Source organism: Coregonus lavaretus (assembly GCF_964263955.1).
Source record: "Coregonus lavaretus genome assembly, chromosome: 13".
In the NCBI taxonomy this organism is placed as follows: domain Eukaryota; kingdom Metazoa; phylum Chordata; class Actinopteri; order Salmoniformes; family Salmonidae; genus Coregonus; species Coregonus lavaretus.
In genome coordinates, this window is record NC_140000.1 from 20,198,784 (window position 1) to 20,213,829 (window position 15,046).

Below are 15,046 nucleotides of genomic sequence, written 5' to 3' on the forward strand. Positions count from 1 at the left end.
GGATTCTGGAACGATGCATCATAATCGAGGTGCGCATAGATAGATTTTTGGAGCATCCATTCCTAGTAGCTCGCAGCTTTACTGTCATATGGTTGGTTTCAGATATCAAGGTGCAAGATTATCCAGATCCCTCCAAATAAATAACATAAATAGAGTAATGTTTTGGGGTATTTTTTTTCTTCTTCTTTTTTTTAACAAACAACCACGACAAATAATCTAATAAATAATCTAAGTGCGTGTGTGTGCATGTGCGCAATTGTTAATGTTTCCTCCATCCATAAAAACCACAACTGTAAGAAAACCACAACTGTAAGAAAACAACTTGAAAGATGTGTGTGGTTAATAACACAAACATTTACTGTAGGATGCTGAACCAACGTGAACTGAATGGCATACCACAACCATTTCACTGCCGATAGCAGGCCTACCGTACTTGAGGTAGGATCTGTAACGCTATTGGAAAATTAACTGGGGATGGATTCATGTGTGACACGCGGGAAAGGGCGCTGTAAAGATTTGCTTAGCTCGCTAGCTTCTCATGGCACGAAATGCCGATTTGCGGGTAAGTGATACCAATAAAGTTACTACATTGGAAAGGTCAATGTACTGACATCCTAGAAAAGTCGGGCGTCCAGTTTCGAGACACACAAACACACAAGGTTACTTGTTCACAAATATAAGTCGTTAGATAGCAAGCTAATAACAACAACACAAGCTAACTAACGTTACCAAACAACTACATCAGGGTCATTAGCGTGACTTGTATCATAAGATTATTTTAGCTACTAAGAAATGTTTTATATATCTGTGTTGACTTGGTTGTGCTTTTTATACTCTAACCTCAGCGCAACCGAGAAAGTGGCACAACTAGCCTGCTAACTTGGCTAGCTAATAACAGCTAACTAGATAGTAGCTTGGATTTGCACACAAATGAGACACAGCTAGCTGTCTTACTCGGCTATATTAATTTTGTCTCGCTAGTAACTACTGCAAATGTTTCATCCTATTGTCTTATTCTATAACAAAGTACATTTTACAGTCTGCTAACGTTAGACCCCCTCATGTAACTGTAACGTTAAGCTGTTGTGGTGTTCTTTCAGGCCTCGAAGCATGAAAGGCCAGAAACGCAAATCGAGCACCCCAGAACCACGGCCCATGCGTTCTAAAGCCTTAAAGAGGGATGAGACAACTTGTGCCCCCCAGATCTCCAATGGTGGTCCACTCTGCACTCTCTCTGTTAACAGACATATCTCCATACCCACCCCAGCTAAGGGAAAGGGCTCTGGGATGACGGTCCCAGATGGGCTGTCACCAAGGAGGAACTCTCCCAGGTTCAAGCAGAAGCCTGTTGCTTCAGGTATGGAGGGATGAGAAAGGGAAGGGGGAATGGAGAACTAGAGGAAGGAATGACAAGTAACACATAGTGTGTGTTGCGGAGATATGAAGGGATGTGGGAGTTTGTGTGCAGGGGAATTTCATTGGTTTTACATGCTTCGGTGGTGGGAATGTGATCAACTCCTATCTCATGGAGTATTCATCAGTCTGAATACCTGTACTTGGCTGGTTGGTGGGGAATTTCTCATTGTTAAATCTTTGTTTGTTTTGTGTCTGCTGCAGGTCAGCTTATGAATGGGGAGGATTGTCAGCGATCTCCCAGCCCCTTCGAGGCAGAGGAAGAGGACACAGGACTGGGCCTGGTAATCACCTTAGGTGAGCTTCTCAACTCTGCTTCTTGTGACACGCCAAATAGACAAGACCAATTTCCAAAAACAACCCCCCCCCAAACATTTTATTTTGAATAGTAGAATACACATGTTGCCCTTTCGAAATTTGGTTGTGCATCAGCAGTATTTCTCTTGTTATGTCAGTCACTGACAGTCCCTCAATTAGCCCATGTCAGCAAAAAATTTTTTGACTGGTAAGTTATTCTAGCCAGCTATCTAAACTTGTAGTAATCATGGGCCTCCTGTAGCTCAGTTGGTAGAGCATGGCACTACGGGGGAGGGGCAGTATGAAGAAAAAAAAATATATATATGCACTCTGGATAAGAGCGTCTGCTAAATGACAAAAATGTAATGGTCAAATTAACAACCTGGGGAAATTGCAGGAAATTAGCTATAAAACTGCAAATTGTTCTCTGCCCCATGGCATTTTTTAAAAAATTGCATGAAATGAGTTATTAAATTGCTCAATCTTCTCTCCGCCCCATGACAAAATATGTAGAATTGCAGCAAACTTGCTTTCAAACCCCTTGGCAAAATGCTTTCACACCCCTTGGCAAAATGTGTGGAATTGCAGGAAATTAGCTCTCTCCGCTGTCAAGTGGGGGGCCGCTAAAATGTTTTGCTCCCAACAAAATGTCACTTAGTGTCCCCAAAAGGCTAGGGCCTGCTCTGACTGCATGTGTGGGTATGGATGTTGGTACGCAGACCCGCGAGCCACTGCAGCCCCTCATGAGGAGTTCAGATTTTTTTGTGGCCCCCACCCCCATCAAAGTTGCTCATCCCTGCTCTATAGGAAGTGGACATACCCACCATTTTGGAAACACTGAATCAGATTTGTAGTGTATGAGAATTGGATTTCATGTTTCTGTTTTGATGTGCACAAATTCATTACTTACTTCTGTCTGAAGATGGAGAGTATTGTGGGGGCCAGAGGCTGATGACGAGGAAGAGCAGCTCAAAAATGAAGAGCGCTTTAGACAATGGGCAGGATGAGGGACACTCTGTGGCTGGAAAAAGGTCGTCGGAAGATTCATCCAGTGACAGCGAGGAGGATGAGTTTGAGCAGCTGGATATGGATCTGGAGAGGAAGTCACACCAACACAACTTGACCTCGGTCAATGTCCGGACCATCCTCCACGTGAGTTAGCTTGAGTCTCAATCCAGGCAAAAGAGGGGTTAATGCTAACTGCCAAGTACTAATGTTAGTGTTGAAAATGTTTGACTGACACTTGTGAATGTTGCCCTCAGGAGGTGATAACCAACGAGCATGTAGTGGCCATGATGAAAGCAGCCATCCAGGAGACGCAGGACCTACCCCTATTTGTGAGTGTCAACTTACAGCAAGTAATACTGACAGTACAACTCAGAAATTGGTTGCTAATATCACTTGGGAGTTGCATGTTTTAAATAATTTCTCTCTCCTCTTCCTGAATTCAATGTTGTTTTTATCTTCTATTTGCTTCCCTCAGGAGCCCAAGATGACCCGCTCCAGACTGAAGGAGGTGGTAGAAAAGGGGGTGGTGAGTGTCCAGTAACACAACTTGCAGCAACCTTTTAATATTTTTTCCTGGGTGCATCTCAATAGTCTAAAGTGGCTTCCTCTTCTCTTGCAGGGCATCCCCACCTGGAATATTTCTCCTATCAAAAGGGCCCTTGAAGTGAAGGTATGTCCCTGTCACACATAGCGCTAGTGTCATGTCAAATATTTTCTGTGAGCAAAGTCCTTTATTACTCCTCACTATTGTGTGTAGTCTCTGTTGCTTTGTCTATCTCTGTTTCGCTCTTTCCCACTTTCATCTCACGCCCTACTTTCTCCCCAGCCCCCCCAGTTTGTTGACATCCCTCTGGAGGAGGAGGAGGACTCCTCTGATGAAGAGTACTGCCCCGATGAGGATGAGGAGGATGAGACTGCAGAGGAGGTGTGGAAAAGCTCCATCTCTGCTCCGTTAGTCAATTCATTTTTGTTCCATCAAAAGTGTGTGCTATATGACTAAGATGTCATGCCTGTGACTTTGTTGTTTCAGACGTTTTGGAGCGACGTGGACAGCACAGCCTCGTCCCCACGATGTGCCCGAGGGGTGTGTGTGTGTGTGCGTGCGTGTGTGTGTGTGTGCGTGCATGTGCTTGCATGCTTAATTTTTTTCTGAGTGAGGGCAGAAATAGGGGAAGAGGGTGAGAAATTATAAAAGTGTGAACGAGAGGATAGAATAAATTGGGAGGGAGAGATAATGGAAAGATTGTGAAAGCATAGATATGAACACAATGGAAAGGAAATTGGACTGGAATCTCTGAGAAGATGAAAGCGGAAGGAATGACACTAGATAGAAAATATGACATTTCACCATCTATAGGAATGCTTTATACACTGAAAATATTAAGAACTCCTTCCTAATATTGAGCCTCAATTCGTCGGGGCATGGACTCTACAAGGCGTCGAAAGCGTTCCACAGGGATGCTAGCCCATCTTGACTCCAATGCTTCCCACAGTTGTTTCAAGTTAGCTGGATGTCCTTTGAGTGGTGGACCATTCTTGATACACACGGGAAACTGTTGAGCGTGAAAAACACAGCAGCGCTGCAGTTCTTGACACAAACCGGTGCTCCTTGCACCTACTACCATACCCTGTTCAAAGGCACTTAAATATTTTGTCTTGCCCATTCACCCTCTGAATGGCACGCATACACAATCCATGTCTCAATTGTCTCAAGGCTTAAAAATCCTTCTTTAACCTGTCTCCTCCCCTTCATCTACACTGATTTTGAAGTGGATTTAACAAGTGACATCAATACGGGATTCACCTGGTCAGTCTATGTCATGGAAAGAGCATAATGTTTTGTACACTCCCCTTCTTCCTCTAGAAATCATGGACCGGGTGGCTCTGGGTGAGTGGCCATGCCTGCGGCCTGCAGTCAACCCTCAGATCCACAGCCAGGAGCTGGGCCAACTCATGCAGCGCTGCTGGGCAGAGGAGCCCACCGAGAGGCCCGAGTTCAACCACATTAAACTGCTGCTGCGCAAACAGAACAGGTGGGTGTAGGGGGGTGGAAGTGGGGAGAGTGAGTGAGTGTTCGTTGATGTCATTAATGTCTGTGGGTCTCATTTTACATTTACCTTTTAGTCATTTAGCAGACGCTCTTATCCAGAGCGGCTTACAGTTAGTGAGTGCATACATTTTTCATACTGGCCCCCCGTGGGAATCGAACCCACAACTCTGGTGTTGCAAGCGCCATGCTCTACCAACTGAGCTACTCCAAAAAAAGAGTATGACTATATCTGTGTGTGTGCGTGTGTGTGCGTGTGCGTGTGTGTGTGTGTGTGTGCGTGTGCGTGTATGTGTGTGTGTGTGTAGGGAGTGCAGCACTAACATCCTGGATAACCTGCTGTCCCGTATGGAGCAGTATGCTAACAACCTGGAGGAGCTGGTGGAGGAGAGAACCCAGGCCTACCACGAGGAGAAACGCAAGGCTGAGGCTCTGCTCTACCAGATACTACCACAGTGAGTCAATGCTATACACAAACACACACACACACAAACACACACACAGTAAGTCAATGCTATACACACACACAAACACACACACAGTGCGTAATGTTACCGTCTGTACCTGCAGTTCAGTGGCGGAGCAGCTAAAGAGAGGGGAGACGGTGCAGGCCGAGGCCTTTGATTCAGTCACCATCTACTTCAGTGACATTGTGGGCTTCACAGCCATATCAGCTGAGAGCACACCAATGCAGGTGAGAGAGCACGAGCACATTGTGACACTACTCCCACAGTGTGACAAGTTACAAAGGTAGACCTTACAAGGGAGGCCATAGTCATACCCAACAATTCCCATTCTGCTCTAAAGTTGTTTTGCCCCTTTAGGTTGTGACCCTGCTCAATGACCTCTACACCTGTTTCGATGCCATCATTGACAACTTTGATGTTTACAAGGTAACATTATATTTCTCATCAATGTGCAGATGAAGGAAAGGATAAGAGGAGAGGAAGCCTCTATTGAGATGCTCCATTAGGACACACACTGACCTCCCTGCCCCTGCTGTCTCTGTGGCGCCCCCAGGTGGAGACCATCGGCGATGCCTACATGGTGGTGTCCGGCCTGCCAGTGAGGAACGGGAAGCTACACGGCCGAGAGATCGCCCGCATGGCCCTGGCTCTGCTCAATGCTGTACGCACCTTTAAAATACGCCACCGGCCTGACCAGCAGCTCAAACTGCGTATCGGCATCCACAGCGGTGAGCGGCACGCGATGGTCACATACTAACAGACACAGTGATGATATACCAATTTCAGTTGTGTGATTGACCCATTCACTCCACTCTATATTCAGGCCCGGTGTGTGCAGGAGTGGTGGGGCTGAAGATGCCACGGTACTGTCTGTTTGGAGACACAGTCAACACCTCTTCACGACTGGAGTCCAATGGAGAAGGTAAGCCGCCGAGTAGTCATACAACATGTGGGTTTTAAATCAGGGATTCAAGTTCCACAGTCCCGCTGGTTTTTATATCTCTGTGATAGTTAATTGATTGATGAATGATTGCTCCCCTCACCTTCTCTCCCTCACAGCGCTGAAGATCCATGTGTCTGCGGCCACGCGTGACGTCCTGCAGGAGTTCAACTGCTTCCAGCTGGAGCTGAGAGGAGACGTGGAGATGAAGGGGAAGGGGAAAATGACCACCTACTGGCTACTGGGAGAGAGCAAGAGCAACGAGTCAACGAGCTAAGGGGACGAGCCAAGGGAAGGAGGGCAGGAGGCCAGGAAACCATCAGTCAGGAGGATAGGGATGTGTCATGAGCCTCTCACTCCACCGGGTTACCACCTTAATTTTCTTCCACTCTGCTCACCACTCTCTCTACTCAGCCTAACTAGCTCCACCTGTCCCTGCTCTGCTCTGCTCTAATTACTCTGCCAGCTGCGCTGCATTACCCACTACCTCTCCCAGTATTTAAGGCCCTGTCTTTCAGCTCTCCGGTGTCAGATCGTCTGCAAAGCTCACACCCGGAACCTGTTTGCTCGCGCTTCTGGCTCACCCTGGTTTTGTGACCCCGGACCTGCCTGATTTTTGGATACTCTTCTGCCCCAGGAGATCCAGACCTGCTTCTGCCATTACGACTCCTGACTACTCTTCAATCCCGGTAACTCTGACCAGCCTTCTGCCTTGCTACTACGTATTTTGGATTTCCCTTGAACTGTACTGCTGCCTTGTTTCATTCCGCCCTGTTGTGTCTGTGTCTCCCCCCCCCCAGGACTTCTGGACCACCCACCACCGGCTTCATAGGACGCATCGCTGCCACTGGGGGGGGCACAGACCCAGCACATTGGACGGGATCCCTGTTACCCCTGGAGCCTTCATTCACTCCCTACTTCCCTTTTCCCTTAAGTTTTAATAAACTTTCTGGTGTGACGCAATTGTGGTCCTCTGGTCGTCTGTCTGAACCGTGACAGTACGATCTGACCATTATGGACTCAGCGCACACTTTCCCCGACATGGAAACCGATGAGCATGAGCAGCAGTTCCAGCAGCAGCAACAACAACTCGCCATGATCATTCAACTCCTCACCAACCTTACCCCAGCCAGTCTGCCCACCAGCCCTGCCCCCGAGTTACCTGCCCCGGTCATTGCAGCCGCTGCTCCGGAACCCAAGATTGGAAACCCCGAGCGGTTCAACGGCGATTCAACCCAGGTCCGGCCATTCCTGACTAGCTGCCGACTTCAGTTCTCCTTGCAGCCAAGGACCTTCGCCACGGAGGGGGCTAAAGTTGGGTATGCCATCACTCACCTGACGGGCCGAGCTCGACTCTGGGGAACAGCAGAGTTCGAACGTCAAACCCCCGCATGTGCAACCTTCGACCTGTTTGCTGAGGAGATGCTGAAGGTGTTTGACCTGGATTCACCAACCGCAGAGGCGTCTCGTGAACTGTTCAGTATTCGACAAGGCAGACGTACAGTCGCAGACCATTCCATCGACTTCCGAACCCTGGCTAGACGAAGTTCTTGGAACACACCATCGTTGGTGGACGCGTTCTTCCATAGTTTGGCTGACTATATCAAGGACGAGTTGGTCTCCCATGAACTGCCTTCCACTCTTGATGAAGCCATCGCACTGACTGTCAGGATCGACAGAAGGATACAGACCCGTCGTCGTGAGAGGGGGCGCCAAGGTCCACCTACTACCGGCATTCGGAGAGATCCGACTGGGCTCCTGTCATCTACTGCCACTCACCCAGGTCAGCTTGATCAGTCTGAGCCTATGGAGATTGGGCGAGCCTCTCTCACTCCTGCAGAGCGCCAGCGCCGCTTCACCTCAAACCTCTGCCTCTATTGTGGAGGTGATGGACATCGTGTGGTAACCTGCCCTTTAAAGGGCCGAAGCTCACCGGGCATAGGGGGAGTCCGGTTGAGTTCAATGACCATCCAGTCCTCCGACCGCAAACCCCTGCTGCAAGTTCACCTCCGCCTCTCTGACTCAACTCACACCCTGGCTGCTCTGGTGGATTCTGGCGCCGAAGCCAACATAATGGACATCAAGCTGGCACGCCAACTGGGACTGGAGAACCTCCGTTTGACACCTCCTATTCCTGCCCGGGCACTGGACGGACACTTACTCGGATCGGTCACTCATGTCACGGCCCCGGTCTCGATGGGTCTGTCCGGAAACCATCAAGAAACTATCCAGTTTCACCTGCTCCCCTCTCCAGGCCAACCCCTCATCCTGGGTTACCCATGGCTCCGCCGGCACAACCCTCAGCTCGACTGGGTGACCGGGGTGATCAGGGAGTGGGGAGAGGACTGCCACCGAACCTGCCTGCTTGCTGCCGCACTACCCCCTCGGCCAGTACCTACTAACTCCGCTCCTGACCTCTCCAATGTCCCAGAATGCTACCATGGTCTCAGAGAGGTGTTTAACAAAGCAAGAGCCACATCTCTGCCCCCTCACCGACCGTACGACTGTGCCATCGACCTCCTCCCTGGAACAGCCCCTCCAAAGGGTCGTCTTTATTCGTTGTCTGCTCCTGAAAGAAAGTCCATGGAGGACTACATCAATGGCTCTCTGTCCGCAGGATTAATCCGTTCATCTTCATCTCCTGCTGGTGCTGGCTTCTTCTTTGTGGGGAAGAAGGACGGATCTCTTCGCCCCTGCATCGACTACAGGGGACTCAACGACATCACAGTGAAAAATCGTTACCCTCTGCCTCTGCTCACCTCTGCTTTTGAGTTGCTCCAGGGAGCCACTGTTTTTACCAAGTTGGATCTCAGAAACGCGTACCACCTAGTGCGGATCCGGGAGGGAGATGAATGGAAAACCGCATTCAATACACCAACAGGCCACTACGAGTATCTGGTTATGCCTTTTGGCCTCACCAATGCTCCTGCTGTGTTCCAGGCTCTAGTGAATGATGTACTGCGGGACATGTTAAACAAGTTTGTCTTCGTTTACCTGGATGACATCTTAATCTACTCCAGAAACCTGTCTGAACACACCCGCCATGTCCAGCAAGTCCTTCATCGTCTTCTGGAGAATTCCCTCTACGCCAAGGCAGAGAAATGTGAGTTTCACGTCAAGACAGTGGCCTTCCTGGGGTACATAGTGGCAGAGGGAAGTATCCAAATGGATCCTGCCAAAGTATCAGCAGTCACTTCATGGCCAGTTCCGGAGAACAGAAAGAAGCTGCAACAGTTTCTGGGGTTTGCTAACTTCTATAGAAAGTTTATCCGGAACTACAGTACCGTTGCTGCCCCTCTCACTGCTCTAACCAGCACCAAGCAACCCTTCACCTGGACCCCAGCAGCCGACAAAGCCTTCAGTACCCTCAAGGTGAGGTTCACCTCCGCTCCCATCCTCCAGATGCCTGATGTGGACCGGCAATTCATTGTGGAGGTGGACGCCTCGGATGTGGGAGTTGGTGCTGTGATTTCTCAGTGGGCTGCGGAGGATAGGAAGCTCCATCCCTGTGCCTTTTTCTCACGTCGGTTGTCCCCCTCTGAGTGCAATTACGACATAGGGAACCGTGAGCTGCTGGCTGTGAAGCTTGCCTTGGAGGAGTGGCGTCACTGGCTGGAGGGGTCCACCATTCAATTTCTCGTTTGGACCGATCATAAGAACTTGGAGTACATCCGCACGGCCAAACGGTTGAACTCCAGGCAGTCCCGCTGGGCCCTGTTCTTCACCAGGTTTAATTTCACTCTGTCATACCGGCCTGGATCACGCAACACCAAGCCAGACGCCCTCTCCCGTCAATTCCAGAAGGATGACACCCCCTCCAAGGACCCTGTGTCGATTCTGCCAAGTCCCTGCATCGTTGCAGCTCTGACCTGGGCTGTTGAGGAACAGGTGCTGGAGGCTCTCCGTAACCAGCCAGGTCCCAGCACTTGCCCAGCTGACCGCCTTTTTGTCCCCGAAGACCTGAGGTCCCAGGTCGTTCAGTGGGGACATGACTCCCGCCTAGCTTGTCACCCTGGCTCCACCCGCACTTACAACCTGCTCGCCCAGAGGTTCTGGTGGCCCTCTCTGAGGAAGGATGTACGGGAATTCGTCCAAGCCTGCCCCATCTGCAACCAACACAAGTCGTCCTGCCAGCCCCCAGCCGGATTGCTGCAGCCCCTGCCTGTGCCCAGACGTCCCTGGTCTCACATCGCCCTTGACTTTGTCACGGGGCTGCCCCCTTCAAGTGGCATGACCGTCATTCTCACCATAGTTGACCGTTTCAGCAAGATGGCACACTTCATTCCCCTCCCCAAGCTCCCAACCGCCAAGGAGACCGCCCAGGTGGTCCTGGAACACGTCTTCCGGATCCACGGACTGCCAAAGGATGTAGTTTCTGACCGTGGTCCACAATTCTCCTCCGCTTTTTGGAAGGAGTTCTGTCACCTGCTGGGAGCCACAGTCAGTCTGACTTCCGGATTCCATCCCCAATCCAATGGGCAGTCAGAGCGGGCTAATCAGGAGCTCGAGAAGGCACTGCGATGCATGACTTCACGCAACCCCCACTCCTGGTCGCAGCAATTGACATGGGTGGAGTACGCACACAATTCTCTGACCTGCTCTGCCATCGGTATGTCCCCTTTCCAATGTGTTTATGGATACCAGCCTCCTCTATTTGCCAGCCAGGAAGAGGAGGTTACTTGCCCATCTGCACTTGCTTTTGCCCGTCGATGTCGCCGCACCTGGTCACAAGCCCGAGCCACACTCCTCAGATCCGTTGCCAGCTACACTACCGGGGCCAACCGTCGGAGAATTCCTGCTCCCACCTACCATGTTGGTCAAAGGGTGTGGTTGTCATCGAAGAACCTGCCACTCAGGGTGGAGTCGCAGAAGCTGGCACCTCGGTTCATTGGCCCATTCCCTATCATAAGAGTGATTAGCCCAACTGCTGTCCGGCTCCAACTGCCTAATTCCCTGAGGGTGCACCCCACTTTCCATGTGTCTAAGATTAAGCCCATCCATGAGAGTCCGCTGGTCCCTGCTGCGCCTTGTCCTCCTCCTCCACGGCTCGTCGATGGTGGTCTGGTTTACACCGTCCGCCGCCTGCTTCGGTCCAGACGGAGGGGTAGGGGTCTCCAGTACCTCATTGACTGGGAGGGCTATGGACCTGAGGAAAGGACCTGGGTGCCAGCTAGTCGGATTGTGGATAGGACTCTCATCACCGCTTTCCACCAACGGCATCCTGATCAACCTGCAATCCGTAGGGGCCGCCCCAGAGGGGTCCCTAACCGTCCTGCCCGCTCGGCTTCCTGTCCTGTGCCTGATCCTGTCTCGGGACCTGTCCCATCTCCCGACCACGGCCCTCCGGCTTCCTCCGAGGATGAGGACGTTCACTCGGACCGTTCGGAGGAGTTCTAGCCCTCCTCCGGCTCCCCTCCTCCCGCCCGGCGTGGTGTTGCTCTTGGGACTTCTGGGGCCGTCCCTTGGGGGGGGGGTTCTGTCATGAGCCTCTCACTCCACCGGGTTACCACCTTAATTTTCTTCCACTCTGCTCACCACTCTCTCTACTCAGCCTAACTAGCTCCACCTGTCCCTGCTCTGCTCTGCTCTAATTACTCTGCCAGCTGCGCTGCATTACCCACTACCTCTCCCAGTATTTAAGGCCCTGTCTTTCAGCTCTCCGGTGTCAGATCGTCTGCAAAGCTCACACCCGGAACCTGTTTGCTCGCGCTTCTGGCTCACCCTGGTTTTGTGACCCCGGACCTGCCTGATTTTTGGATACTCTTCTGCCCCAGGAGATCCAGACCTGCTTCTGCCATTACGACTCCTGACTACTCTTCAATCCCGGTAACTCTGACCAGCCTTCTGCCTTGCTACTACGTATTTTGGATTTCCCTTGAACTGTACTGCTGCCTTGTTTCATTCCGCCCTGTTGTGTCTGTGTCTCCCCCCCCCAGGACTTCTGGACCACCCACCACCGGCTTCATAGGACGCATCGCTGCCACTGGGGGGGGCACAGACCCAGCACATTGGACGGGATCCCTGTTACCCCTGGAGCCTTCATTCACTCCCTACTTCCCTTTTCCCTTAAGTTTTAATAAACTTTCTGGTGTGACGCAATTGTGGTCCTCTGGTCGTCTGTCTGAACCGTGACAGGGATGAAGGTCATGAATGAAGAAGTGGTAGAGGCAAACATCAGCAAATAGTGGGAACCACTGATTGAAGTTCTGGAGCAAGTGAACAAATGAAGAGGCCTGGTGAATGAATGAGGTGGGGAGGGGGGAGGAAGATGAAGAGGACAAGGAAGGAGGAGAAGGAGGATGTGGAGAACTTTCTTCACTTTATCCCTCCTGCACTCGAACATCTAGATTCTAAGGACATATAGAAAGCTACATGCTCTGAGAGTGTGTGTGTGATGTTCTGTGTATAAGTTTGTCCAGTTTTATTTCGATGTTGGAGGTTTTGGATGCAACACTGATGGTATTTTAGATCGGATTAAAATAAATTGGTTCACAAACAAACCTTTACAGGAGGTTGTGGATATTGCTACCTGATGGTCACATTATGTAACTGTTTTTTGAATATTTTATGAGTACACTGGGCACAGACGTCAGTTCAACGTCTAGTTATGATTTAAATGTGGTTGAGTTGTCAACTAATGTGAATTCAACGTGAAGTCAGCAACAAATGTCACTGTGTCATTGGATTTAGGTGAAGAGTTGGGTGAAAAAAATACGAAATGCCCTTACATTGATTACTTTTTGCAAATCCAATCAGTTTTCCACGTTGATTCAACATCAACACATACATTTTTGGGGTTGAAATTACATGGAAATTACGTTCAAACTGCTGTTGGCCAGTGGGATTTATCATTTGATTAATTTCCATGGTAGTGTTTGTGATCATGTATCCCCAGATCCCAACCACAATAACTGAGCCTACTCTGGAGTTGAAATGACTTGTGTTATATGTGTGTGTGTGTTTCATATCAGTGTATATGATTTGTCTGTTTACAGTCATATCAGTCTTATTATTTTGTACAATACAGATGTTGTTTATTTCTCAATAGATTACTTTTCTATTGCCTAAAGGGCAATTCACAGAAATGCACTTAACAAACATCCTCTTACTCTGGTGAAATAAAGTCAAGCATCCCACTTCTTTGGCACCATATACAATTTCATTATTCTCATGTACAATTGCCTATGAATCTGTGTAATATGATTCAGTGTTATGCATTATTGTTGTTAGTGAAACATACAGCTGAGCTTACATCATACACATTGAAAGTGGCATGACTTTGATCAGTACAGGTAACTGCCAAAATAATGGAAACACTTGAGTAAATGATGGATACGAATTATATTGATAACAGGTGCTTCCACACAGGTGTGGTTCGTTAATTAAGCAATTAACATTCCATCATGCTTAGGGTCATGTATACAAATGCTGGGCAGGCTATTATTTTTGCTACCATGGCTATGCCCCCCATAGGATGACAATGCCCCCATCCACAGGGCACGAGTGGTCACTGAATGGTTTGATGAGCATGAAAACGATGTAAACCATATGCCATGGTCGTCTCAGTGACCAGATCTTGACCCAATTGAATACTTATGGGATATTCTTGAGCGTTTTCCACCACTATCAACAAAACACCAAATAATGTAATTTCTCGTGGAAGAATGATGTCGCATCCCTCCATAAGAGTTCAGGACACTTGTAGAATTTATGCTAAGGTAAATTGAAGCTGTTCTGGCTCAACACCCTATTAAGAGACTTTATGTTGGTGTTTCCTTTATTTTGGCAGTTACCTGTATTGAACAGAAATTGAAGACTGGTAACTGTTTTCTGCTGGAAAGACAGGCTCTTGACAGAGGCAAGCTTTATGAAAATTGTGGATGGACAGCTGGACACACAGGCTCCTGATTTCCTCAATGCATTTGTCTGAACTGCTACTCTGAAAACACCCCTGGAATAAAATGAAGAGGTCACCAGGAAACTCTTAGAAATGGTACACACTGAGAACCTCTATAACTTTGCAATAACAAACCGTGTCGAAAGGACTAAATGAATTCTGGGGTAGATGTGTATAAAGTGCCATATTTTGGTTTAGTGTTCACAGTAAGCTTTGAGTTTGAGATTAATGGAGAATGGTATTGTTTTTTTGCGTATCAAGCCAGCAGTGTTCATCTGTTCAGAAGTGTTGAACAGATCAATAATGTCTGTAAGACCTCATATATCAGCCTGTCGACATGTATTTTCTCCTCGTGTTTTTCGGTTTGAATCAGTAAATATGGTATATGTGTATTAGTGGCTGTTTTAGTTCTGTGTGTCCCTATCAGTGGTAGCGTGTATGTAAGTGTATTCACTATTCAGAGCGTGTGTGAGAGGAGGGTAAAAAAATCAGCCACCTTTACAAGTCTTTAACAGGTATGTTTTCTCCACCAAACTCTTACATCACTTACCGAATGTCATTTAAACTATATCTGATCCCCACTTTCACTATCAATTATCTTTAGATTACTTAATTAAACCCTCCTCTAATCCAGGGCAGCCTAGACAAAATGAGCAATACTGTAGTTTAGCGTTCTTTCTCCCTGTCTCTCTCCCTCTATTCTCTTTCTCAGTCAATCATCTCGGACTGACTAATCTCTCTCCCCAAGGATCAAATGTAACCCTTTCCTTTAGATCATAGCCCAAAGGTGGATATTAGGATAAGCCTTAAACTGTAACCTGTCATCCATCATAAGGTAATGTAGTCGTTATCTAATGAGACTTGAAGCCTGTGAAGTATGTGTTTGATCTCTGTAACATCAAGTGCTTGAGTGAAGTAGAAAATGTATATAACTGTTTCTATTGTAGCTTTGAAATACAGTACCTAAACATTATTTT

At 48.6% G+C, this 15,046-nt stretch overlaps 1 protein-coding gene across 5 annotated transcripts; it reads left to right on the plus strand.

Moving 5' to 3' along the window:
• Positions 1–494: 494 nt before the first annotated feature.
• LOC311139737 (atrial natriuretic peptide receptor 1-like) lies at positions 495–6,504 on the plus strand. 5 transcript variants are annotated; one of them, XM_084174667.1, is made up of 12 exons: positions 495–562; positions 1,101–1,357; positions 1,618–1,710; positions 2,633–2,862; positions 2,973–3,047; positions 3,194–3,244; positions 3,338–3,388; positions 3,545–3,643; positions 3,749–3,802; positions 4,583–4,751; positions 5,074–5,220; positions 5,336–5,450. In XM_084174667.1, the coding sequence occupies exons 1-12, from the start codon at positions 549–551 to the stop codon at positions 5,353–5,355; spliced, it is 1,260 nt and encodes a 419-aa protein (XP_084030793.1). In that variant the 5' UTR covers positions 495–548; the 3' UTR covers positions 5,356–5,450. The 5 variants fall into 5 exon arrangements, with proteins under 5 accessions (XP_084030793.1, XP_084030797.1, XP_084030794.1 ...); XM_084174671.1 differs by lacking the exons at positions 3,749–3,802; positions 5,074–5,220; positions 5,336–5,450 and having other exon boundaries at positions 3,545–3,669; positions 4,583–4,693; XM_084174668.1 differs by lacking the exons at positions 5,074–5,220; positions 5,336–5,450 and having other exon boundaries at positions 3,749–4,667.
• Positions 6,505–15,046: the final 8,542 nt, after the last annotated feature.

What these genes read in the sequence shown, in the direction of transcription:
- LOC311139737 (XM_084174667.1), top strand. An exon ending in AGGTGGTAGAAAAGGGGGTG is followed by an intron (nt 3,245 to 3,337) that starts GTGAGTGTCCAG and finishes CTTCTCTTGCAG; the next exon opens with GGCATCCCCACCTGGAATAT. An exon ending in AAAGGGCCCTTGAAGTGAAG is followed by an intron (nt 3,389 to 3,544) that starts GTATGTCCCTGT and finishes CTTTCTCCCCAG; the next exon opens with CCCCCCCAGTTTGTTGACAT.